Source organism: Cervus elaphus, chromosome 15, assembly GCF_910594005.1.
Source record: "Cervus elaphus chromosome 15, mCerEla1.1, whole genome shotgun sequence".
Taxonomy (NCBI): Eukaryota; Metazoa; Chordata; class Mammalia; order Artiodactyla; family Cervidae; genus Cervus; species Cervus elaphus.
In genome coordinates, this window is record NC_057829.1 from 17687768 (window position 1) to 17714692 (window position 26925).

The 26925-nt window shown below is 38.1% G+C and overlaps 1 protein-coding gene across 6 annotated transcripts in view; it reads left to right on the top strand.

Moving 5' to 3' along the window:
* The first annotated feature begins 953 nt into the window (after positions 1-953).
* Positions 954-26925, top strand: part of CABCOCO1 (ciliary associated calcium binding coiled-coil 1) — a 159360-nt gene continuing 133388 nt past the window's right edge. For 4 of the 6 annotated variants that reach the window (XM_043926673.1, XM_043926677.1, XM_043926674.1 and 1 more), the window contains exons 1-2: positions 954-1110; positions 12983-13086. In XM_043926673.1, coding sequence (XP_043782608.1) covers positions 1030-1110; positions 12983-13086 — 185 coding nt within the window. In that variant the 5' untranslated portion in view covers positions 954-1029. The remainder of the gene's footprint in view (positions 1111-12982; positions 13087-26925) is intronic. The other 2 variants (XM_043926675.1, XM_043926676.1) reach the window with 2 other exon arrangements.

Consider the following 26925-nt stretch of genomic DNA (forward strand, 5'->3'; position numbering starts at 1 on the left):
CTAAGCCACCAGGTAACCCCAAGAATACTGGTGTGGGTAGCCTATCCCTTTGCCAGCGATCTTCCGGACCCAGGAAGCGAACAGGGGTCTCCTGCATTGCAGGTGGATTCTTTACCAGCTGAGCTACCAGTGAAGCCATACAAATACTAAAAATGTTGTTTTTCAACGTTTTTATTATCGAAAAAAATCAAACTATAAAGTAGAAATAATAGTATAATGACCATGCCCCTCCCCCCATCTTGATTCCTCTACCTCCACTCATTATCCATCTACCCTTCCTTATTTCGGAGTAAACCGTGGACATTTTATCACTTCACAATCACTAAATCTTTCAGCATATTATCTCCAAAAGATAAAGGCTGTTTTTCCTTCTAAACATAACAATAATATCCTAATATTTTAAAATTACAATTTTTTCATGTAAAATATTAATTTCAAAAATATACCTCACTTTAATACTTACTGGGGGCTTCCCTGGTGGTTCAGTCGATAAAAATCCGTCTGCAATGCAAGAGATGTGGGTTCGATCCCTGGGTCGGGAGGATCCCCTGGAGAAAGGAATGGCAACCCGCTCCAGTATTCTTGCCTGGGCAAAATGGACAGGCTTGTCATGTATTTGTATTACACACCCACGTTTGGTGGTAGCAGTTTAGTCGCTAAGTCGTGTCTGACTCTTGTGACCCCATGGACTCTATCCCGACTGAGCCACCAGGGAAGCCTCACATCCCCGTTTACTAGTTCGTTTCAACTGCTCTTTTTCTTTGCCTTTTTTCACTCTTGCTAGAAGGAAAGTCTATCTCGATTTAGTTACTCAAAGCCCTGCCGTAGGCTTTCCCGGCACAGCGCCCCGCAGCGGTAGGGACTGCTCTCCGGCCCCTACAAGCGCTGTCCTGACCATTTCCCAGGTGGGCATGGGGCTCGGGACCGGAAGCAGCTAGGCGTGGGCTCATTTCCCCAGCCCAGCGACCCCGCCCCCGACCCCGCCGCGGTTGCCTAGGCGACGAGGGGCCGCAGGGCTGAGGCGGGATCATGGCGACATTTTTGGGGACGACACCCGGGGGAACGACTCCCGCAGGAGTGACTCCGGCGGGAACCACACCCGAGTCGGAGGTACGCCGTCTCTGCCCGGTACCCGCGACCCCCGAGCGCCCGACCTCTCCCGCCGGCTGAGGCTGCTCCCTCGGAGGTGCCCCATGCCCGAGTTGGGTGCTCGGCCCCGAGTGGGTGCGACCCCCGGGCGGCGCGGGCTCTCAGGGAGTGAAGGGGGATTCCCAAGCCTCCGTCCCGCTCTCCCCTTGCCCTGTCGACCAACGCCCCTCCGTGCCCCCGAGTGTAAACTAAAAATCCCTCCATTGGTCGGTTCTTTGCCCAAGAGGCCTCACAAATACGCGCTTTTCCCAGGATTCTCTACTTAAAAGGGAATTTTGAAAATTTTAAATGAGCGCGTCTTCTTTGTAAATGACCACTAATTCGCTTCAGATATCACAGTTCTGTTGCTCAAAAGATGCCATGGAATAATTACTCTTCATTGATAGTGGATTGATGAATATTTGAAGGCCAATGTTTCCCGTATTATTTTGCTATTTCTCTAAATACGTAAATAGTTGAGAGATGGGACAAATGCCTAGTTGAGGAATGCCTAGAAAATCAACCTTCCGGTTATGACTGAGTTGCTCATTAGCACCTTGTCTTTAGGAAAAGTATTTAACATTCTTAGGCCTCCAGGGGTTTCCTGTGCAAAATATCTTCTCAGGCCCCTCTCAGCACTAATTCTCAATAATAAATGGGTTCTAAGTAACTTGGATTACTCAGAAGCTTTGTATCCTGAGATTTTAATTAAAAATATTTGTCAGATACTACTAAGAAATGTTTAAATCTTCACGTACTGAGTCAATCATATTTTAAGAAGTTTTTTCTTCAGCTTTTTTAAGACTTTGGAGGTGAATAATAATGTTATAATTAACATTGCTGGGTTAAACTCACTTGTTAGTCTAAACAGCATTTATTTATTTATTTTTTGTACAGAAGATGTGTATGAGCTGCAGTTTTGTGAATGAGGATACACAGAACCAGTAGTACAGTGCCTTGCCTAGAGATATGCAAGTCATTCCCAACCGGTTCTTCCCAATACTGTATGCAGACCACTAAAGCTGCTGACTCTCCTATGAACCTTTTGAAATTAGCATACATTAAAAATACATTTTAATGTGATAAACTGGTTACTAAGCCAGTTACTCCCTTGTGATCTGTAATGTAAGTAATACAGTTTCAAAAGTGGCATAGGAAATTTCCCAGTTAAATCATGGTATATAAATACATACAAAAACTTTCTTGTGAGAATACACCCAATACTTATCCGTGTATCAATAGAAATATCCTTTATAAGTAACTGATAATTTGGAGTTAATGAACCTGCACTTCAAAAAAAAAAAAAAGAAAGAAATACCCCTTAATTTTTTTTTAAGATGCAAAAAAAAAAAAATTACCATGTTCCAGGGTGAGGGGGAATCACTTTTTATAAAAGATAAGTGAAACTAATGAACCAGTTACAGACCTTAGGTGATTATCTGCCATCTTAGCACTGTCATTGAGCTCTTTTGTTAAACTTCTTGGAGGAGCAGCATGTATTCATCGTGACAGTCAATTCCGGATATGCTTAGTCTTTTAGTTAGTAACAAACTGAAAAAATAAAGTTTTAATTTGGACTCACTTAACTGTTCATTTGCCAAGATTAACAGTCTGCATCTTGGAGACTTCATTCTAAAACCAGAGTTCCTGTAGTTCATCGAGAAGACAGTCGGTCCTTAGTGTTGTGCCATTGGTTAAGTCCTGCCTGCCACCCATTTGTGCCCACTGTGGGTTTCAGGGGTTAGATGGAAAAGATAGCAAAAATCTCTCTTGGTGTCTCTATTCATGAGACTACTTCTTTTCAGTTAGGTATTGAAAGGTTCTTGTAAGGTGAGATTCTTTCCAGAGTTGATCCCTGGAAACCTATTCGCTTATAGTATTATTTCTCAATAATTTGTACCCAAATTGACTTAGCCAGTGGACCATCAGTCACCTGAGCCAAACAGTAGTGAAATATTTCTTTTTTTGCCAAATTTGTTGGAAATAAAGCATACACTTTCTATAGTCTGAGGTTTCCCACTTGTCAGTACCTAAAATTAAAACAACCAGTTGTCCCAATCATATAATAGGCACTCAATAAAATTTGATAACTAATTGGAATTATAGAGGTTTTGAGGTATGCCAGTAAATGTATAATAGTTATCATAGATTGAACTCTATAAGAACCTTGAACAAGCAGACATGAGATATGGTTCCAGAAAAATATTTTTATGTAACGTTACATAAACTTTCTTGCCAACTTTCTGCATTTAATAGTACAGTTTCTTTAGTAACATGGGAATAAATGCCTCTTGCATAATGCTAAAGTTTTGGGAGACCAACATTTAAATGCAGAAAACCAGAGAAATGATGACAATCTGAAAATAAATATTTGCTACCTAAAGATCTGTGAGTGAAAGGAGTTTATAAATGCTTATAAGTTAATTCATACGTGAATGTGTAAATTCAGTTCATAAACTGACTTTTATAATATCTTCAAAAATACTGTTTGGGACATGTAATCATTTAAATATTAATAGTATAATTAAAAGGGACTAAACTTCAACTCATATCAGAGACGTAAAGGAAAAAGTAAATGATTGTTTCCCAGTTAGCCTTCCCAGGTGGCTCAGTGGTAAAGAATCTGCCTGTAATGTGGGAGACATGGGTTCGGTCCCTGGGTCAGGAAGATCTCCTTGAGGAGGACATGGCCAGCCACTCCAGTATCCTTGTGTGGAAAATCCCACGGACAGAGGAGCCTGGCAGGTTACAGTCAGTGGAGTCTCACAGAGTCGAACGTGACAGAAGTGACTTGGCACACATGCATGGGCTCTGAAAACAGCCCCACCCCCTCATTGGAAGGTTAGAGAGAAACACTTGGGGCTCAACTTGAGCACCAAGATGATCAGGTTCCTACAACTGGAATATCATTCAAGAGGGATTATTGAAGCCATTCACACCACATGATATAGATAGTATAGGACAATGGACGGGATGCCAAAAAGTTGCTCGAAATATTGTTGAGAAAACAGTACTCAGTTCAGTTCAGTCGCTCAGTCATGTCCGACTCTTTGCGACCCCATGGACTGCAGCACACCAGTCCTCCCTGTCTATCGCCAACTCCCAGAGTTTACTCAAACTTATGTCCATTGAGTCAGTGATGCCATCCAACCATCTTACCCTCTGTCGTCCCCTTCTCCTCCTGCCTTCAATCTTTGCCAGCGTCAGGGTCTTTTCAAATGAGTCAGTTCTTCGCATAAGGTGGCCAAAAAGTATTGGGGTTTCAGATTCAGCATCAGTCCTTCCAATGAAGTGAATATGCAGTACCATTATCAAACACTTGGAACCTCTGGAAATACTGATAATGGGTGTGGAGGTATTCACAGATGTTTGGTCTCCTAGTAAGTCTTTCATCTTACTATTAAGTCTTTGAATTTCCTATCTTATTCCTATCTATTTCCTGCTTCTCCCTACTCCGTCCTCACTTTCAGGTTGCACAAATCATCTTCAATCTTTTTCTGATATTTAAAGTTTTATTTTACTAAAGTTAGGTATCTAACACAGCTAAAATTAATTTTTGATAGATGTATATTTGAAATGGGGATCTAATTTTGTTCTAGTGTGAACCATCATGCCAGTTTCATTCACTATAAATTAGCTATTTTTTAATTCATATTTTACTGAGTTTTGCTGCTGAATTCTTACAAATGCCTGTTTATTATTTACTTATATAGTCATAATTTTATCTTTTAATTTGACTTAAAAAGTACATGAGACTTGTTAACCATAATTTATCCTTGCATTTATGAAATTAACCTTATCTTGTCATAATGATAGCTTATTATTATTTTAGTACAATGCTGGATTCAACATTCGAAGATGTCACTTTTTAAAAATATTTTTAAAATTTTATATATTTATTTATTTTGGTTATGCTGGGTCTTCATTGATGTGCACAGTCTTTCTCTAGTTGTGGTGAGTGGAGACTACTTTTCTGTAATAGTTGCTGTCCATAGGCTTCTCATTGTGGTGCATTTTCTTGCTGCAGAGCACAGGTTATAGGGCTTGCCAGCCTCAGAAGTTGTGACGCATGGCATGCATTAGTGATCAAACCCATTTCTGCTGCATTGGCAGGCAGATTCTTAGCCACTGGACTACCAGGGAGACCCTAAGATATTTTTAAGTAGAATATTTGCCTCTGAGTTCATTAATGATTTTGAGTTGAGGCACCTTTCTGTGCTAGTTCAAGTTTTTGTATATAGACAATGCTGGTTTCTAAAAATGAATATCTACAATCTGTAATCATTAGACTAACAGAATTTATGTGTTCTTGGTTGTTTAGTAGAACCTCAAGTGTAAAACTGTCTGGACATGTGACCTTTTAAAAGGTAGACTTCCAGTTTAGTTCATGTTTCTCAGGTCCATTTTCTCCTTTACCCTTGGTCAAATTTATAACGTATATTCCTAGAAAATCACCCATTACCTTGTAATTTTCAAATGTATTCATTTAATGTGGCATATATTTATTTCTTCTTTAATCACCTTTGCCCAAAATTTGCCTGTTTTGTTCATATTTTAAGGAACTAGCTCTTGCTAGTTACTTATCCTTCTTTCATCTACTTTTTTTTTCTTTTTCTTAAATTGGCTCTTTATGGTGTCCAGCACTATAGTGATGAGAGTGATGCACCCTCCTTGGGTACAAAATTTAAGGGATGCTAAAACATTCTGTAGTCAAGAGAAAAAATTTAATGCAATATTTAAAAAATTAAAATAAATGCAAAAATCCATAATGGATTTAGATTCTAAATAAAGACAGCATCATTATTACTGATTTTTCCTTTTTGCCTCAGCTCCAACATGGCTCAACACAGAGCTGCTTCTTAGTTCATTTATTTTCAATCTTGAAGAAAGCCTTTCAGAGTGTGGAAATGGTAAACCACTCTGTTCTCTAAGGCTATGAAACCTCTTTTAGGCATCTTTGGTGAACTGTGCTATATATTTCTTTAGTGAACATTTTTTAAAAATCTTTTAAGACATATCAGTGATGGATACAAAGATGCCCCCAAAAGATTAAATTCCAGAAGAAAGACGTTATGTTCAAATGTGAAAAGTTTAGGTGACATTAGAGAAAAAATTCACAGAAAAGATTGTCTGACAAATAATAGCAGCTTACAATTTTAATGCTTTTGGAATAACAGCTAAAATCCACCAGGTGGTGGAATAAAATGAGTTACAGTGCAGTTTAGCTCACATATTTTCCTAGTCATAGATATAATTTTACAGAGAAAGTGATAATTACATATTTACATTTTTATTAGCCTATTCATGAATTTTCCATTGTATCTTTAATTTTTACAAATGAGAATGTATGTATTGAAAGATTAAAGATATTTAACCACCTTATATCCTTTCTAGTGCATGGCAGTGTATAAACAAACAGAAGAAAAGCTCTCATTTAAAATAGGTCCAGGAATTCAATTTAAAACAAAAGAAAACCAAAAACCAGAGGCAAACCCTCCTACAAAATGATTATCTTAATCTATCAAGTTTTAGTAGAAGAACGAGGCACTGGTATTAGACTCCTTAGCTAGAATTATTATTGTACAAAAGATTAAGATTATACTCTTTTTTACAGTTCTTGTGTGACCTGTTTTCTCCTGTTAAGAAAATTTTCAAATCTGAGACAATTGATCTGAATGTCTGTATATCTTTCATGTATATCTTTATAATTAATAATGATAACAATTGTGTTTGTATTAAAACATCAAAATGATGTTTGAACATTAATCCAATTTTAGGTTCATATGCCTTGCTGTTAAGTCACAAAATTCATCAATATTAAAGGCATCGTGAGATCTCTGAATCTACGTCTGGCTTTTCATCATGTTCCATCATCTAACAATATCACCACAGGATGAAGATGAATTCAGACACAGGTTGATTAACAACCTGTGTTGACCTAACTAGGAACTGCAGAATTCTCAAAAGAAATAAAAACTTGAATGATTGTCCCTGAGGAATTTATAGCCTAATGGAATTAATAGTACAGTAATAATTATAATTTACTGCTAATAATAAAAAATGCATGTAACCAACAAATATTTAAACAAGTGTATACAATATATTATGGATTAAAATACTATCCTGTCTAAAAACTGCTTGCATTTAATTCAGTTTACAAGCATCTGAGTGCCTACTAGGTGCAAAGTATTATATTAGGTACTAAAATATTTTTTCTTCTTGAATTTATAATCAAATGGATGACCTAGTTTAGGTTAATTTGCTGACTCTATACTAAATAAAGATAGTTAATAAAACAGCATATTTTACTTTTCAATTAGATTTTTAAAAATAAAAATATAATAACCTAATATTATAAACATTAAACTGATTATTATTTCCAGTGAGTGTTAGCTTTTCAGTTTTCTATTCTTGAAAAAGAATAAAGAAAATTTGGGATGTAATCTTATTAACTATAGCAAAAAGTTTCTGTTGTGCTTATTTATTGGAGTTCATTGACATGGATAAATAACTGTTGAATTAAAAGCATTTGCCCCACTCTTGCCCAAATCTCACAATACTTTTTATTTATTTATTTATTTTAAAATTTTTAAAGTTTAGTTGGGCTTCCCTGGTGGCTCAGATGATAAAGAACCCACCTGCGATACAGGAGACCTGGGTTCGACCCCTGGGTTGGGAAAATCCCCTGGAGGAGGGCATGGCAACTCACTCCAGTATTCTTGCCTGGAGAATCCCCATGGACAGAGAAGCATGGCAGGCTCCAGTCCATGGGGTTGCAAAGAGTCGGACACAACTGAGCAACTAAGTACAGCACAGCACATAGTTGGTTTACAATATGTTGATTTCTTTTGTACAGAGATGTGACTCGTTATACACACATATATTATTTTTAACATTCTTTTCTATTACGTTTGTCACAGGATATTGAATATAGTCCCTGTGCTATACAGTAGGATCTTGTTTTTTATCCATTCTATATATAATAATTTGCCTCTGCTAATCCCAAACTCCCAATCCTTCCCTCCCAACCCCTCCTCCTGTTTGGTAACCACAAGTCTGTTCTCTGTATCTGTGAGACATTTTGTTTCATAGATATATTGATTGGGTCATATTTTAGATTCCACATGTAAGTGATGTCATATGATATTTGTCTTTCTCTTTCTGACTTCTTCACTTAGTATGATAATCTCTAAGTCTATCCATGTTGCTGCAAATGGAATAATTTCATTTTTTTTGTGCCTGAGTAATGGACGATTCTACATATGGACATCAACAGATGGTCAATACCAAAATCAGATTGACTATAATCTTTGCAGCTAAAGATGGAGAAGCTCTGATAGTCTGCAAACACAAGACCGGGAGCTGACTCTGGCTCATATCATGAACTCCTTATTACAAAATTCAGACTTAAATTGAAGAAAGTAGGGAAAACCACTAGACCATTCAGGTATGACCTCGATCAGCTCCCTTAAGATTATACACTGAAAGTGACAAATAGATTCAAAGGATTAGATCTGATAGACAGTGCCTGAAGAACTATGGATGGAGGTTCATAACATTGTACAGCAGGCTGTGAATAAGACCATCCCAAAGAAAAAGAAATGCAGAAAGGAAAAATGGTTGTCTGAGAAGACCTTACAAATAGCTGAGAAGAGAAGTGAAAGGCAAAGGAGAAAAGATATATCCATCTGAATGCAGAGTTCCAAAGACTAGCAAGGAGAGATAAGAAAGCCTTCCTCAGTGATCAGTGCAAAGAAATAGAGGAAAACAATAGAATGGGAAAGACTAGAGATCTCTTTAAGAAAATTAGAGATACCAAGGGAACATTTCATGCAAAGATGGGTACAATAAAGGACAGAAACAGCATGGACCTAACAGAAGAAGAAGATGTTAAGAAGAGGTGGCATGAATACACAGAAGAACTATACAAAAAAGATCTTCATGACCCAGACAACCACAATGCTGTGATCACTCACACAGAGACAGACATCCTGGAATACAGAGTCAAATGGGCCTTAGGAAGCATCACTACGAACAAAGCTAGAGGAGGTGATGGAATTCTAGTTGAGCTAGTTCAAATCCTAAAAGATGATGCTGTGAAAGGGCTGCACTCAATATGCCAGCAAATTTGGAAAGCTCAGCAGTGGCCTCAGGACTGGAAAAGGTCAGTTTTCATTCCAATCACAAAGAAAGACAATACTAAAGAATGTTCAAACTACTGCACAGTTGCATTCATCTCACATACTAGCAAGGTAATGCTCAAAATTCTCCATGCTAGGCTTCAACAGTCCCTAAATCGAGAACTTCCAGATGTACAAGCTGGATTTAGAAAAGGCAGAGGAACCAGAGATCAAATTGCCAACATCCGTTGGATCATAGAAAAAGCAAAAGAATTCCAGAAAAACATCTGCTTCATTGACAATGCCAAAGCCTTTGACTGTGTGGATCATGACAAACTGGAAAATTCTTCAAGAGATGAGAATACCAGACCACCCTGCATGCCTCCTGAGAAACCTGTATGCAGGTTAAGAAGCAACAGTTAAAATCGAATATATAACAATGGACTGATTCCAGATTGGGAAAGGAGTAAGTCAAGGCTGTATATTGTCACCCTGCTTATTTAACTTCTATGCAGAGTACATCATGCAAAATGCCAGACTGTATGAAGCACAAGCTGGCATCAAGATTGCCAAGAGAAATATCAATAACCTCAAATGTGCAGATGACACCACCCGTATGGCAGAAAGGAGAGAAGAACTAAAGAGCCTCTTGATGAAAGTGAATGAAGAGAGTGAAAAAGCTGGCTTAAAACTCAACATTCAAAAAACTAAGATCATGGCATCCAGTTCCATCACTTCCTGGCAAATAGATGGGTAAACAATGGAAACAGTGAGACACTTTATTTTGGGGGGCTCCAAATTCACTACAGATGTTGACTGCGCCCATGAAATTAAAAGACACTTGCTTCTTGAAAGAAAAGCTATGACCAACCTAGACAACATATTAAAAAGCAGAGACTTGAATTTGCCAACAAAGGTCCGTTTAGTCAAAGCTATGGTTTTTCCAGTAGTTGTGTATGGATGTGAGATGGACCATAAAGAAAGCTGAGTGCTGAAGAATGGATGCTTTTGAACTGTGGTGTTCGAGAAGACTCTTGAGAGTCCCTTGGACTGCAAGGAGTTGAAACCAGTCAATCCTCAAAGAAATCAGTCCTAAATATTCATTGGAAGGACTGATGCTAAAGCTGAAGCTCCAATACCTTGGCTACCTGATGCAAAGAACTGACTCATTGGAAAAGACCCTGATGCTGGGAAAGATTGAGGGCAGGAGAAGGGAACAGCAGAGGATGAGATGGTTGGATGGCATCACCGATTCAATGGACAGGAGTTTGAGCAAGCCTCAGGAGTTGGTGATGGACAGGGAAGCCTGGCTGACGTGCTATAGTCCATGGGGTTGCAAAGAGTTGGACACAACTGAACTGAACTGAATGGAGCATATGAGTTTGTTCCTTTGGTTAGGAAGTCTCCCCGGAGAAGGGAATGGCTACTCACTTCAGTATTCTTGCCTGAAAAATTCCATGGACAGAGGAGCCCAGTGTGCTACAGTTCATGCGATTATAAGGAGTTGGATACAACTGAGCATACACTCATGGCAACTCTATTTTTAATTTTTTGAGTAACCTCCCTACTATTTACATAATGTTATACCAATTTACATTCCCACCAACTGTGTTTGAGTTATCTTTTCTCCACATCCTCTCCAGCATTTGTTATTTGTAGACTGTTTAATGATAGCCATTCTGACTGGTGTAAATCTCATAATCTTTGATTTTCACAAAGCTCCTGGTGTCTTACCACTTTCTCAGTCTCCTTTTCCATCCCCCATTCACAGTTCTCTTTATGCTCTGGCTTTGGGCAGTTTCATTCCTTCTCATACTTGCAGTGACTCTTAAACCAACATCTGTAAACTTGACCTTTGTGACTCTAGCATTTCTAATTAATCTCTAAACATTTCTTGGTATTCATATTCCACCTAAAATTCAACCACTGAAACCAAACTCATCATCTTGCCTTCTTAAAACTAGCAACATCTTCTAAATCTCTTATTTCTGTTGGTGTAATAAGATTGTTGCTCAGTCACGTCCAAGTCTCTGTGACTCCATGGACTGTGTCCATGGAATTCTCTTGGCAAGAATATTGGAGTGGATTGTCATTCTCTTCTTCAGGGGATCTTCCCACCCAGGGATCAAACCCGCATCTCCCACATTGCAGGCAGATTCTTTGCAATCTGAGCCATCAGGGAAGCCCAATAAGAGTGTCATGTATGTTTTTATGGATTGTAGTCTGTACAAAAGGACTCAGCTGAGGATTGAGCAGAAGGTGAAACTGTTCTGTTCACAAGCGGTGCACTTGGGTGTAGGGCTGTGTCAGCCTTACATCTTTTAATACTTCCTCTACCCAGAGAGGATTCTTTTGTCTGGTTCATGCATGGGGGCATATTTGCTGTTGGAGGCCCTGAGTCTCATCACCTTTTTCTTCTAGTCACCTATTTGAGAAACTCAGACTCTCCATTCATTCTTCCCTCTTTTTAGTTCCCCATATATAAGTTGCATTTATCCTTATCCATTTTCATGCACACTGCTGCATTCCTGAACTGTTCTAATAATTTTTTCATTTAACTCTTCCTTTTTATCCTTTCTCTGCTCCTATCTTTTCTTCACCCTGTTACAGATTACCCTTCATTGAAGCATAGTTTTATTTTGTCATTTCATTGCTCAAAAACTTCACAGTCCATTTCTGCCTATATTATTAAGAACAAACTCTTCAACCTGTCATTCTTCCAACAGCCATGGTCTAAACTATGTGTGGTGACTTGTGTAATATCTTGTGTCTTGTAATCGCTTAGTAAATATTTATTAAACTATTTGAGATCTCCTGTGATATTTTCCCAACGCCCACCTTGCACTTAGGTTCAACTTGTACCCTGTGTGTACCCTTGGCACCACTGTGAATTACTGACATTCACAGAACTGGTACCCAACTGTCCTACATTTACCACTTTGGTGTTGCTGATTCATTCACCTGGGGCACTATCCGTGTTCATTCTCCAAAAATCTATTCCTCTCTTTAGACTTTCCTTGTTCTGTTCCTGTCCTTATCCCTTCCTTCCTTTAGACTGAATGACAGCTATTTTTTTTTAAATTTAACCTATTTACTTATTTTTGGCTGCACTGGGTCTCTGTTGCTTTCCACCGGCTTTCTCTAGTTGTTGCAAATTCAGGCCACTTCTAGTTGTGGTGCACGGGCTTCTCATTGTGGTGGCTTCTCTTGTTGTGGAGCACAGGCTCTAGAGTGTGCAGGCTTCAGGAGCCATGGCATATGGGCTTAGTTGCTCTGCAGCTTATGGAATCTTGGACCAGGAATCGAACTTGTGTCCCCTACATTGGCAGGCAGATTCCTATCCACTATGCCATCAGGGAAGTCCTGAATGACACCTTTGTTTGGCTCACTTATAATTTTATTTTCTTGTTTTAAAGTCACCTTTGGTTTGTTTCTTCCACAAGATGTTGAGCTTCTTGAGGGTAACAAGTCTTTGTTGTCTTTGCCTCCTCTTGTACCCCAGGTTCAAAGAGGAATATATAGATATTAAAAAATGTTTGTTAATTGAAAACCATCACCCAGTTTTAAATATGCACAGAAGATAGATTGACTAACCACTCAGCTTTGTAGAAGAGATACCATTACTTAAAAATTTTTTCCTGATAACAATAGACAAAAGTAAGAACAGATTTTGGTATTATTAGGATTAATATGTGAAATGTGATTGAAATAACTTATCCCACATTTTTTTGTAGAAAGATGCTGAATTCCAGGAGCATGAAAAGATTCTGTCTCCAGATTTTCTTTCAGTTGCCCAGATCATTGAAATACTAGCAGAGGATGTAGATGGAGTTCAACAGTAAGTACTTTGATATCACAACCAAATATGGAACAGTTCTAGTTCTGCATCTATAAATGGCATAATATGTTATTACACATTTTAAATCTTTTTTCAAAATATTTGTTATTATATTGTGCACAGATATATATATATCCAGACTCTGGAACACAAAAATTCTCAAACTGACTTTTTGCACTCCTCAGCAGTCTTTTTTATGGAAGAAGTGGATTTCAAACCAACTTGTTATCTTAACACAGAATAGGGGTTTATTGTTAAAAGCAACCATTAGCATATGACATCTTTTCTCTTTCATTTGTAAAACCGACAGTATGCATAAGAACCTCTATGTCTTCTGTCTCATCCTGACAAGAGTAAGATGTATTTTCTGTAATACTAATAGTCAATACATGTATAATTTTGGTAATCCTGAATATTAGCCATCCACCTGTGATTTTTATTGGATATGAAGCTATACTAAGTACTCTAATCTCATACATTTTGTTTAAATATGGGAATATAACTGAATCTATAGGCATCAGTTCTAGTACAGGTACTTCTTATTTTTAAAGCCATTGATTTCTACAGTAGATCATTTTCTTAGAACTCTTAGATATACTCAGATATATTCACCACACAAATGCCTAAACAGTGTTTTTAGTAGCATTCATTTTAAAAATTATCTCACTGTAATAATGGAAGCCTGATTAGTTGTAATATATGGAGAGTGGGAATGATGTGATGATGTTCTGGACTGTAAGGGTAAGATTTCTGTAGGCCAGTCATCTGGATGCAAGCGGAGTGTTGTAAACCGTAATGGCAAATAGAAAATGACTCTGTCAGTGGTTATCATTTGCAGATCATAATATCAAATATTACAGAACAGAGGTGATTTACAGTTGAGAAGGAAATATGACATTTACTGGGTGGAGGAGAAATTTGAGAAGGGAAAGCATATTAAGAGCAGGCAAATGACACTGACAGGCCTTTTCCTGAGATGCTTTTCACCTCCACTGCCTTCAAATCCTGCTAGAAATCTTGGTCTGTGATTTGGCCATACAAGCTTACTATCTGCATCTTTAGAAGTATGAGTCAATTAAAAATTTCATAGATATCAAGTAAGAATTTCATGGTCATTTTACCATTTTTATAGAAACAGATACTCTTTGGGAATTCTTATTTTTTAGTGCCAGAATTAATTAGAAAAATTCATTTATGTATTAATATCACTGATTACTTAAGTCAACCATATTATTTTGGACTTCTAGATAACCCCAAATGTTATCATTGAAACGCAAAAAATAGATATTTATTTATTTATTTTTTCCATTTATTTTTATTAGTTGGAGGCTAATTACTTTACAATATTGTAGTGGTTTTTGTCATACACTGACATGAAATGCAAAAAATAGATACTCAATACTAGGCAAATAGAGTAATATGATGTAAATGGCACATTTAATATAGTTTATAGTTTATAATTTATCTGTATTGAATAGTAAATAAAATATATTATTTAAAAGTAGTTAATACTGAATAAAACTGCAAACAAATGCTTTTTAGACTTGTATATTTCTCATCACATCTTAATTTGTACTGTTTATATAACAATCTTTTTGACAATTTTTTTCAATTATTGTCTCTTTTTTGTTAAATATCTAATTTCTAAAAATATTTTTCATCTCTAAGAGGTGAGACCTAGGAGAAAGTAGATGATTCAAAGAGTGATACAGAAGTTAGCAACATAGAAGCAACTCAAGTTCAACAGCAGGTTGACCTAAAAGGTCATTCTTTCAGGATATGCCATTGACCATATGATTAATAGAATTCACCTGAAGTAATCTCAGATTATAGGACATCAGTTTTGGATAAATTACATCAGTGTTGTGCCAGGAACCATTTCTTAAAAGAGTGATTTTCTTGAGCTTTTTTTACATGATTTTTTTAACAGTAATCCTGAAATATTTGCAATCAGTCATTCACTTTCCATTTAAAATAGCATTATTATAAGTTGGGATTATATACCTTTCAAAATGACAGAAATATAATTGAAGTATCCTGTCACCAACTGGCAAAAATATGCCGAAAATCATACAATCTAGGAAGCTAAGAAAATGAAAGTGTTAGCCACTCACTCCTGTCTGATTCTTTGCGACCCTATGGACTGTAGCCCACCAGGCTCCTCTGTCCATGGAATTTTCCAGGCAAGAATTGGAGTGGGTAGCCATTTCTTTCTCCAGGGGATCTTCCCGACCCAGGAATCAAGCCAGCTCTCCCACATTGTAGGCAGATTCTTTACCATCAGAGCCACTAGGGAAGCCCCTGCAAAGCTATAGTGAAGTGAAGTGAAGTTGTTCAGTTGTGTCCGACTCTTTGTGACCCCATGGACTGTAGCCTACTGGGTTCCTCCGTCCATGGGATTTTCCAGGCAAGAATACTGGAGTGGGTTGCCATTTCCTTCTCCAGGAGATCCTCCCAACCCAGGGATTGAATCTGGGTCTCTCACATTATAGGCAGATGCTTTACCATCTGAGCCACCAGGGAAGTCCTGCAAAGCTGTAAACCTACTTAAATAAATTATAGGATATCAGCACATTCCCTTACCTTTTAACATTAAAAATTTTGCTCCATAAAAGTAACCAATCAAATGAAACATTAAAGTATCATTAAAGTATATTTCTGGAATATACTTCAAGCAAGGATAAATATCTAGGTACATTTCTCATCTCCTAACTGCTGTCATTCGTGTTTTCCTGTAACTCTGATTTTATTTACAGATCCATGCAAATCCCTTTTGAAAAAAGACAGAGACTAAATTGAAAATAACTATTTAAACATAGAAATAATGTGGAGTGATCTCTTAATGACCTTTCTATAACTGGTTTCCATGAGCTGTTCAGCTCTTGCCTTAAGGCTTATTTCTGCATGTCATCATATTCAAAAATTAAAAGGTATTCCAATTTCAAGAGCATGCAAGAATAATGTAATATTTTTACTGAAATTCTTGGTGAGATAAAGTAGGTAGTTACATCACCTATCACTATAGCAAAACTTCCTGAATCACTATTAAGCATCTTTTTCTTTCGCTACATTCTGCTGTGCTACCTCAGTGGCCATCTCACTATTCTCCCGTCTCCCCTCTGCCTTTATCCCTAGAGGAAAAGCTTACAAATTTGCCGGTAAAATGCATGGAAACTTTACATTTAAACCACAGCTGTATCTTGTTCCCAGCATCTCCCTGCATAGTTTCCTTTGGAGTGAAATAACTAAGAGAATAGAAATGTTAAATATTTAGCCTGCAGCTCAAGTTGAAGGTTAAGATTCGAATGGTACTTAGGGAAAGCAACGGAGGACACATTAGGGAAAGAGAGCAAAAGTGGAGGGACCTCATGGAGATTTCACCAAAATATTCTCAGGCAGTTGTCTATTAATATACAGTTAAAATATTCAAAAAATAAAAGTGTAAAGCAAAGGACACATGCAGCTATTTAGGTCAGATATTTAATTGAGAAAATAACATGCAGATTGCAAATGAAGAATACATTTGGAAGGAAAACTAACTTCCGGAAACAAACAAAAAAAATCATTAGGCAAAGCTGATGTTTAAAGAGGACATTGATTCCATAAAACAAGAGATAAAAAAAGAGATAATAAAATATGTTAAAAAGGAGCTGTTAGGACTAAGACAGGAAACAACAATAAAGAATAAATCCTGGGGAACAAGATGGTGGAGGCGTAGGTGGATGTGGAGTTCATCTCTCCCATGGATCCGTCAGGAATACACCTTCAGACACAGAAGTGCATGCAGAACACCAGCTGAGAGCAGACAGGAGTACCTGACCAGAGGAGACGAATACATAGAACCACACAAAACTCGGTAGGACGGAGGAACTAATGGGGGAAACAGGAGTGTTAGTAAGACTGGACCTGCCCTCAGCGGGTAGGGGAACTGAGGAGTGTGAAGTTGCTTAGTCGTGTCCAGCTCTTTGCGACCCCATGGACTGTAGCCTACCAGGCTCCACCCTCCATGGGATTCTCCAGGCAAGAACACCGGAGTGGGTTGCCATTTCCTTCTCCAGGGTATCTTCCCAACTCAGGGATCCAACCCGGGTCTCCTGCACTGCAGGCAGATGCTTTAACCTCTGAGCCACCAGGATTCAGTCCCCACATAGGGGCAATTGTCTGAGTCGGAGGAGAAACATTTAAGGCTGAGCATGAAACAGCTGATCTGTGGCAGCCTAAATGGAAAGAGAATCAGAGAGTCCTTGCCACAGCCGTACATACCCTGGAAAGGGACAAGGGTTCCCTGGAAGGCGCAGCGGCTGGGAGCTGGGGAATGTGGAGTGATCCTAGGGCAGGGGCTGCTGTTGACTGCAGAGAGACAGATCGAGGGGAGGTGAGGGAGGAGATTGTGATGGGAAATGCCTGTGGCGGAAGGCCAGGCAGCCATGGAAGCAAGGTGATACGGTTGAGTCACACGTAGCGGGTGGAGCCATCACCATAGCCTTTCTTTCTCCACACACCAGCATTGGCAGCTGAACAGTAGAGAGGCTGGCCCATCAAATGCCTGATGTACTGAACTACAGAGCAGGACCCCACCCAGGGTGCCCCTTTAAGTGCCTGACACGCTGGTCTACAGAGTAGGACCCCAGCTAGGGGGGCCGCTCTATGTGCCTGATGCGTCAAACAACAGAGAAGGACCTAAGGCAAAGGAGCCCTCTAAACTGACGGGCGGAGTTATGGAGAAAGACTAGCCAAAGAGGCCTTCTCATCGTCAGCTAAAAACAACCTTGAAAAAAAGACCCTGATAGGGCCATACTCGTGCAGTGGAAGCAGTTCGTATCCCTGCACACTTGGCGCCACCAGGGTCCCCGCAAGCCAAGTAGCTGCACTACCTTCACACTCAACTCCCACTGGGACAGAGCTGCCACAGGCAGAAAAAGCCTTGCATCTGTGCGGGCAAGGTCACCTGGGTAGTATCCAACTCTATGTGACCCTGTAGACCATAGCCTGCCAGGCTTCTCTGTCAGGGAAGGGGGTTCTCCAGGCAAGAATACTAGAGTGTATTGGCCAATACTGGTTGCCATACCCTTCTAGAGTGCTATATTCCTTGCTGCCATAGCTGCCAACTCCCCTGAGTACCTGGTGCTGGCAGAACCCCTGCAACCCAAGCAGCTGCACCACCTCCACACCTCACAGGGGCAAACCTGACTCCTCTAGTGCAGCCTCAGGAGCAAACCCCAGTGGACGACCCACATGCAGAGGTGGAAATAAAACCACAATAGAAACCCAGGGGCAGGGTGGCTAAGGAAGAAGACCCAAAACCTTCCCACAAGCAGTACAAGCTGCAGACTGAATCCACACGATCAGCTAGGCAGACTCTGTGTCTATGGAATATATAAAAGGTCATTGAGAGCGCCCACAAAACAAAACATGCTAGTACTAATAGCTGTGGACATTGGAGGCAAGAACACACAGGAGTAGCACCAGATTAGAATCTGAGCTGCCCCACAGTAGGTCCAGAGATCAGCCCAGTGTTGGAGAGCATCCTAGGGAGGTGAGGTAGACTGTGACTCCCAGTGAGGGAAAGGACTCTGATAGCAGTGACTCAAGAAAAACATTTATTATTATGTTTTGACTTGCTCTGTAGATTCTTTTCGATTCCCCCTGCCTTTTTCCCTCCTTCTGTTCTAGTTGTCGATTTTATTGGCACTGTGAAATCTAATTAAGCTCTTCAGCTTTTTTTTATTTTCTCAGATTCATTTTTTACTGCTGTTATAAACCTCTGCCACTACATTGGGCTTTTGCAGTTCTGCGGAGTTTTCCTTTTTTTCTTTAGTTTTAATTTTTAATTTTTTAAATCTATTATTATTTTTCTACATTTATTTATTTGTTGCAGTTAACCTTTAATGTATATAAATCATCTTTATCTACCTCTATTTAACTTTGCATAGCTATTCTTTCTTTCCTTTCTATCTTTCCTTTCCTCTCAACATATTTGTTTTATTTTCATTGCTTTATTCCCCAATTGGCACCTTACTCTAGTTTTTTTTTCCAGTTTGTGCTTTAGTTAGTTTTGTTCTGGTAGATACAATTTTTGGTTTCCTTTGTTCACTGGGTCGATCTGTTGTACCTTATTTTTGTTTTTTGTACTTTATTTTTATTTTGTTTTGATTTTGCTTTTGAGTGTATATGTATATGTGTATATTCAGTCACACTTTTTATTGTTGCTATAAACCACTGCCTCTGCGTGGGGCTTTTGCAGTTCTGTGGAGTTTTCTTTCTCTTTCTTCTTCCGTTATTTTTTTTTCTTTTCTCTTTTTATAATTTTAATTTTCATTTCTTCAAACCTATTATATTTTTTCTACTTTTATTCCTTTGTTTGCCTTTCCTATTGTTCTTTTCCCCTGGCAGTTAATCCTTAATGTATATAAATCTTCATCTATCTCTGTTTAACTTTGAATATTTATTCTTTTTTTCTTTTCCTTCTTTCCATTTCTCTCAACATTTTGTTAGTTTCATTTTCATTGCTTTATTCCCCAGTTGACACCTTACTTTAGTTTTGATTTACAGTTTGTGGTTTAGTTCATATTTTTCTGGTAGACATAATTTTTAGTTTCCTTTGTTCACTGGGTGGATTTGCTGTATTTTTGTTGGACTGTTTTGATTTTGCTTATGGGTGTATATGTATATGTGTATGTTCAGTCACACTTTTTGTTGTTGCTGTAAACCTCTGCTTCTGCATGGGGCTTTTGCAGTTATGTGGAGTTTTCTCCTTTTTTCTTTCTTCCTCCATTTTTTTCCTCTTTTTTATAATTTTAATTTTTTAAAAAACTTATTATATTTTTACTACATTTATTCCTTTGCCTTTCCTACTGTTCTTTTGCCCTTGAAGTTAATCTTTAATGTATATAGATCTTCTTTATCTACCTCTATTTAATATTGCATATATATTCTTTCTTTCCTTTCCTCTCAACATATTTGTTAGTTTTGTTTTCACTGTTTTATTCCACACTTGGCACGTTGCTTTAGTTTTCTTTTCCAGTTTGTGCTTTAGTTAGTTTTGTTCTTACCTGGTAAATATAATTTTTTATTTACTTGGTTAGCCAGGTCAATCTACTGTTCTCGATTTCTGTTGGACTGTTTTCAGTTTGCTCATGGCTTTATATGTGTATGCGTATATTCCATTATTTTAATTATTACTTGCCTGATTTAATAACTGCCATTTGTCTGGGGTTTATCTTTGGTTTCTTGTTTTGGGATATTTGTTTTAATCTCACTTAATGCCATAACAAACCACTTGTGGAATCTTTGTTCCTGACCAGAGATCAAGCCCTGAGCCTTTGGAGTGGGAGCACTGACTCCAAGACCCTAGATTACCAGAGAACTAACCCTCAGTTCAGTTCAGTTGCTCAGTTGTGTCCGACTCTTTGCGACCCCATGAATTGTAGCATGCTGGGCCTCCCTGTCCATCACCAACTCCTGGAGTTTACTCAAACTCATGCCCATCGAGTCGGTGATGCCATCCAGCCATCTCATCCTCTGTCGTCCCCTTCTCCTCCTGCCCCCAATCCCTCCCAGCATTAGGGTCTTTTCCAATGAGTCAACTCTTTGTATGAGGTGGCCAAAGTACTGGAGTTTCACCTTCAGCATCAGTCCTTCCAGTGAATACCCAGGACTGATCTCCTTTAGGATGGACTGGTTGGATCTCCTTGCAGTCCAAGGGACTCTCAAGAGTCTTCTCCAACACCACAGTTCAAAAGCATCAATTCTTTGGCACTCAGCTTTCTTTATAGTCCAACTCTTACATCCATACATGACCACTGGAAAAACCATAGCCTTGACTAGGTGGACCTTTGTTGGCAAAGTAATGTCTCTGCTTTTTAATATGCTATCTAGGTTGGTCATAACTTTCCTTCCAAGGAGTAAATGTGTTTTAATCTCATGGCTGCAGTCACCATCTGCAGTGATTATATATAAATAAATAAGTCTGCCACTGTTTCCCCATCTATTTCCCATGAAGTGATGGGACCAGATGTAATGATCTTAGTTTTCTGAAAGTTGAGCTTTAAGCCAACTTTTTCGTTCTCCTCTTTCACTTTCATCAACAGGCTTTTTAGTTCCTCTTCACTTTCTGCCATAAGGGTGCTATCATCTGCATATCTGAAGTTATTGATATTTCTCCCAGCAATCTTGACTCCAACTTGTGCTTCTTCCAGCCCAGCATTTCTCATGATGTACTCTGCATATAAGTTAAATAAGCAGGGTGATGATACCTAGGAATATGAAATAGTGAGAACTCACAGAAAGGAGACCACTTGAATATAAGACCTGGCATCACCCAACCACCAGTAAGACCCTGTGCAGGACCCCTCATCTAAACATCTAACAACAAACAAACAAAACAAAAATACAAACCCAGTTTTCAGCAAACAGGATTACCACCCCATTCAGCCTTCCCCATCTGAGGAAAAACAAACAACCAAAAAAAACTCAGCACAAATCTCATCCTATACGAAGCTTACACAAACCACTGGACCAACTTTAGGATGTCAGAAACCAAAAGGAGGAAAGAATTCAGCCTTGTAGCCTGGGAAAAGGAGACCCCAAACATAGTTTTTTAAAAAAAATGAAAAAGCAAAGAAATACCACACAAATGAAGGAACAAACTAGAAGCACAGAAATCCAAATTAATGAAGATGAAATAGGCAATCTACCTGAAAAATAATTCAGAATAATGATAGTAAAAATGATCAAAAACCTTGAAAAAAGAATGGATAAAATGCAAGAGTCAACTAACAGACCTAGAAAAATTAAAGAATAAACATACAGAGACAATCAACACAATTACTGAAGTTAAAAATACTCTAGAAGGAATCAATAGCAAAATATCTGAAGCAGAAGAACGAATCAGTGAGCTGGAAGAGAAAATGGTGGAAATAACTTCTGAAGAGCAAAATAAAGTAAAAAGAATGAAAAGAACTGATGATAGTCTCAGAGACCTCAAGCAATATCAAATGCACCAACATTTGAACTATAGAGGTCCCAGAAGAAGAGAAAAAGAAAGGTTATGGGAAAAATTTTGAAGAGATTATATTTGAAAATTTCCTCAACATAGAAAAGGAAATAGTCATTCAAGTACAAGAGCCACAAAGAGTCCTATATAGGATAAATCGAGGGAGAAATACGCCATGACACACACTAATCAAACTAACAAAGACTAAACACAAAGAATATTAAAAGCAGTAAGGGAGAAGCAACAAGTAACATAAAAGGAAAACCCCATACACCTAACAGCTGCTCTTCAGCAGAAACTCTGCAGGCCAGAAGGGAATGGAAGGATATATTTAAAGTATTGAAAGGGAACAATCTACAACCAAGATTACTGTACTGGCAAGGATCTCATTCAAAATTGATGGAGAAATAAAAAGCCTTTCAGACAAGCAAAAGTTAAGACAATTCAGTATCATCAAACCATCTTTACAACATATGCTAAAGGGACTTATATAGTCAAGAAATATAAGAGAAGAAAAAAGATCTACAAAACCAACTCCAAACAATTAAGAAAATGGTGCACTGGGATGACCCAGAGGGATGGGACGGGGAGGGAGGTGGGAGGGAGGTTCAGGATGGGGAACACATGTACACCCATGGTGGATTCAAGACAATGTATGGCAAAACCAGTACAATGTTGTACAGTAAAATAAATAAATTAATTAATTAAAAAAAAAAAGAAAACGGCAATAGGAACATATATATCAATAATTACTTTAAATGTAAATGTAAATACTCCAAACAAAAGACACAGACTGGCTGAATGGATGCAAAACAAGACCCATATATATAATATCTACAAGAAACCCACTTCAGACCTCAAGAGATCAAAACCTCAAGTGAGGTCACTTCAGACCTCACTTCAAACCATGTATAGACTGAAAGTGAGAGGATGGAAAAAATATATTCCATGCAAATGGGAAGCAAAAAAAAGCTTCAGTATCAATCATCATATCAGACAAAATAGACCTTAAAATAAAGATTCCAAAAGATAAGGAAGGAAACTCCATAATGAACAAGGTATCAATCCAAGAGGAAGATACAATTGTAAATATCTATGGACCCAGCATAGGAGCACCTCAGTACATAAGACAAAAACTTACAGAAATAAAAGGAGAAATTCACAGTAACACAATAACAGTAGGAGACTTTAACACCCCAATCACACCAATGACAGATCATCAAAACAGAAAATTAATAAGGAAACACGTCTTAAATGATACATTTGATGAGACGGATCTCATTGATATCTTCAGGATATTTCATCCAAATCCAGAAGAATACACCTTCTCAAATGTACATGGGACATTCTCCAGGATAGACGACATCTTGGGTCACAAATCAAACCTCAGTAAATTTAAGAAAATAGAAATCATATCAAGCATCTTCTCTGACCAAAATGCTATGAGACTAGATATCAATTACAAGAAAAAGATGTAGACAACACAAACACATGGAGATTATACAGTAAGTTTCTAAATAACCAACTGGTTACAGAACAAATCAAAAGGGAAATAAAAAAATTTCTAGAAACAATTGACAATGAAAACATGACAACTCAAAACCTATGGGTTGCAGCAAAAGCTGTTCAAAGAGGGAAGTTTATAGAAATATAATCCTATCTCAAGAAACAAGAAAAGCATCGAATAGAAAACCTAACCACACCTAAAGCAAGTGGAAAAAGAAGAACAAAAAAAACCCCAAAATTAGTAGATGGAAAGAAATTATAAAGAACTGAGCAGAAATAAATGAAAAATAAATGAAAGAAACTATAGTAAAGATTAAAAAAACTTAAAAAAAAAAAGATTAAAAAAACTTAAAGCTGGTTCTTTGAGAAGATAAACAAAATTGACAAACCTTAGCCAGAACTCAGACTCATCATGAAAAAAGGAGGCGAATCAAATCAACAAAATTAGAAGTGAAAAAGGAGTGGTTACAACGATAATGCAGAAATACAAAGGACTATATGAGACTATTTTGAACAACTATATGGCAATAAAATGGATAACCTGTAAGAGTTGGACAGGTTCTTAGAAAAGTTCAATCTTCTAAGACTGAGCCAGGAATAAATAGAAATTTCGAACAACCTAATTACAAGCACTGAAATTGAAGCCGTGATCAAAAATCTCCCAAAAAACAAAAGCCCAGGACGAGATGGCTTCATGGGAGAATTCTGTCAAACATTTAGAGAAGAGCTAATGTCTAGCCTTCTAAAACTCTTTCAAAAATTTGCAGAGGAAGGAGCACTTCCAAACTCATTCTATGATGCCATCATCACCCTGACACCAATCCAGACAAAGATAACACAAAAAAAGAAAACTATAGGCCAATATCACTGATGAACATACCTGCAAAAATCCTCAGCAAAATTATAGCAAACAGAATTCAGCAACACATCAAAAAGCTCATACACCATGATCAAGTTGGGTTTATTCCAGGGATGCAAACTTACTCAAACTCATACACATGAGCATCAAGGATTCTTCAATGTTTGCAAATCAGTGTGAAACACCATACTAACAAATTGAAAGACAAAAACCATATAATCTCAGTAGATGCAGAAAAAGCCTTGGGCAAAATTCAGCACCCATTTATGATTAAAAATATTCATTGGGCATAGACGGAACCTCCCTCAACATAGTAAAGACGATATATGATAAGCCTACAGCAGACATTATTCTCAATGGTGAAAAACTGAAAGCATTCCCCCTAAGATCAGGAACAAGACAAGGGTGTCCACTTTCACGACTGTTATTCAACATAGTTCTGGAAGTCCTAGCTACAGAGGTCAGAGAAGAAAAAGAAAGAAAAGGAATCCAGATCAGAAAAGAAGAAGTAAAGCTCTCACTGTTAGCAGATGACATGATACTGTACATAGAAAATCTTAAAAATAGTATCAGAAAATTACTGGAGCTAATCATTTAATTTACCAAAGTTCCAGGATACAAAATCAATACACAGAAATCACTTGTATTTCTATATACTAGCAGTGAAAAATCAGAAAGAGAAATTAAGGAATCAGTCCCATTCACCATTGCAACAAAAGTAATTGAATATCTAAGAATAAACTTACTTAAGGAGACAAAACAACTATACACAGAAAATTATAAGACAGTTATGAAAGAAATCAAAGATGACATAAACAAATAGATAGTCCATGCTCCTGGATAGGAAGAATCAATAGTGTGAAAGTGACTGTACTACCAAAGGCAATCTACGGATTCAGTGTGATCCCTATCAAATTATCAATGGAATTTCTCACAGAACTAGAACAACAAATTTCACAATTCATATGGAAACACAAAAGACCCTGAATAGCCAAAGCAGTCCTGAAAAAGAAGAATGGAGTTGGAGGAATCAACCTTCCTGACTTCCAATTATACTACAAAGCTACAGTCATCAAGACAGTATGGTCCTGGCACAAAAACAGAAATATAGACCAATTGAACAAGATAGAAAGCCCAGAAATAAACCCAAGCACCTATGTGTACCTTATTTTTGACAAAAGAGGCAAAAATATACAATGGGGCAAACACAGCCTCTTCAATAAATGGAGCTGGTAAAACTGGACAGCTACAAGTAAGAGAATGAAGTTAGATCACTTCCTAACCCCATACACAAAGATAAACTCAAAATGGATTAAAAACCTAAATGTAAGACCAGAAACTATAAAACTCTTAGAGGAAAACAAAGGCAGAACACACAATGACACAAATCAAAACAAATCTAGGTTCAGTTCATTACAGTTGCTCAGTCATGTTTGACTCTTTGCGACCTCATGGACTGCAGCATTCCAGGCTTTCCTGTCCATTACCAGCACCCAGAGCTTACTCAAACTCATACACATCAAGTCGGTGATGCCGTCCAACCATCTCATCCTCTGTCATCCCCTTCTCCTCCTGCCTTCAATCTTTCCCAGCATCAGGGTCTTTTCCAATGAGTCAACTCTTTGCATGAGGTGGCCAAAGTACTAGAGTTTCAGCTTCAGCATCAGTCCTTCCAGTGAATGTTCAGGACTGATTTCCTTTAGGATGGACTGGTTGGATAGGGACTCTCAAGAGTTTTCTCAAACACTACAGTTCAAAAGCATCAATTCTTCAGTGCTCAGCTTTCTTTATCATCCAAATCTCACCTCCATACATGACTACTGGGAAAAGCGTAGTGTTGACTAGACAGACCTTTGTTGGCAAAGTAATGTCTCTCCTTTTTAATATGCTGTCTAGGCTGGGAATAACTTTTCTTCCACGGAGCAAGTGTCATTTAATTTCATGGCTGCAATCACCATCTGCAGTATTTTGCAGCCCCCAAAATTAAAGTTTCTCACTGTTTGCTTTGTTTCCCCATCTATTTGCCAGGAAGTGATGGGACCATAATCTTAGTTTCCCGAATGTTGAGTTTTAAGCCAACTTTTTCCCTCTCCTTTTTCACTTTCATCAAGAAGCTCTTTAGTTCTTTTTTGCTTTCTACCATAAGGGTGGTGTCATCTGCATATCTCAGGTTATTGATATTTCTCCTGGCAGTCATGATTCCAGCTTGTGCTTCATCCAGTCTGTCATTTTGCATGATGTACTCTGCTATAAGTTAAATAAGCAGGGTGACAGTATACAGCCTTGATGTACTCCTTTCCCTATGTGAAACCAGTCTGTTGTTCCATGTCCGGTTCTAACTGTTTCTTCTTGACCTGCATCCAGATTTCTCAGGAGGTATTTGCATTTCTTTTTCTTTGGGATGGTCTTGATCACAGCCTCTTGTACAATGTCATGAACCTTTGTCCATAGTTCTTCAGGCTTTCTGTCTATCAGATCT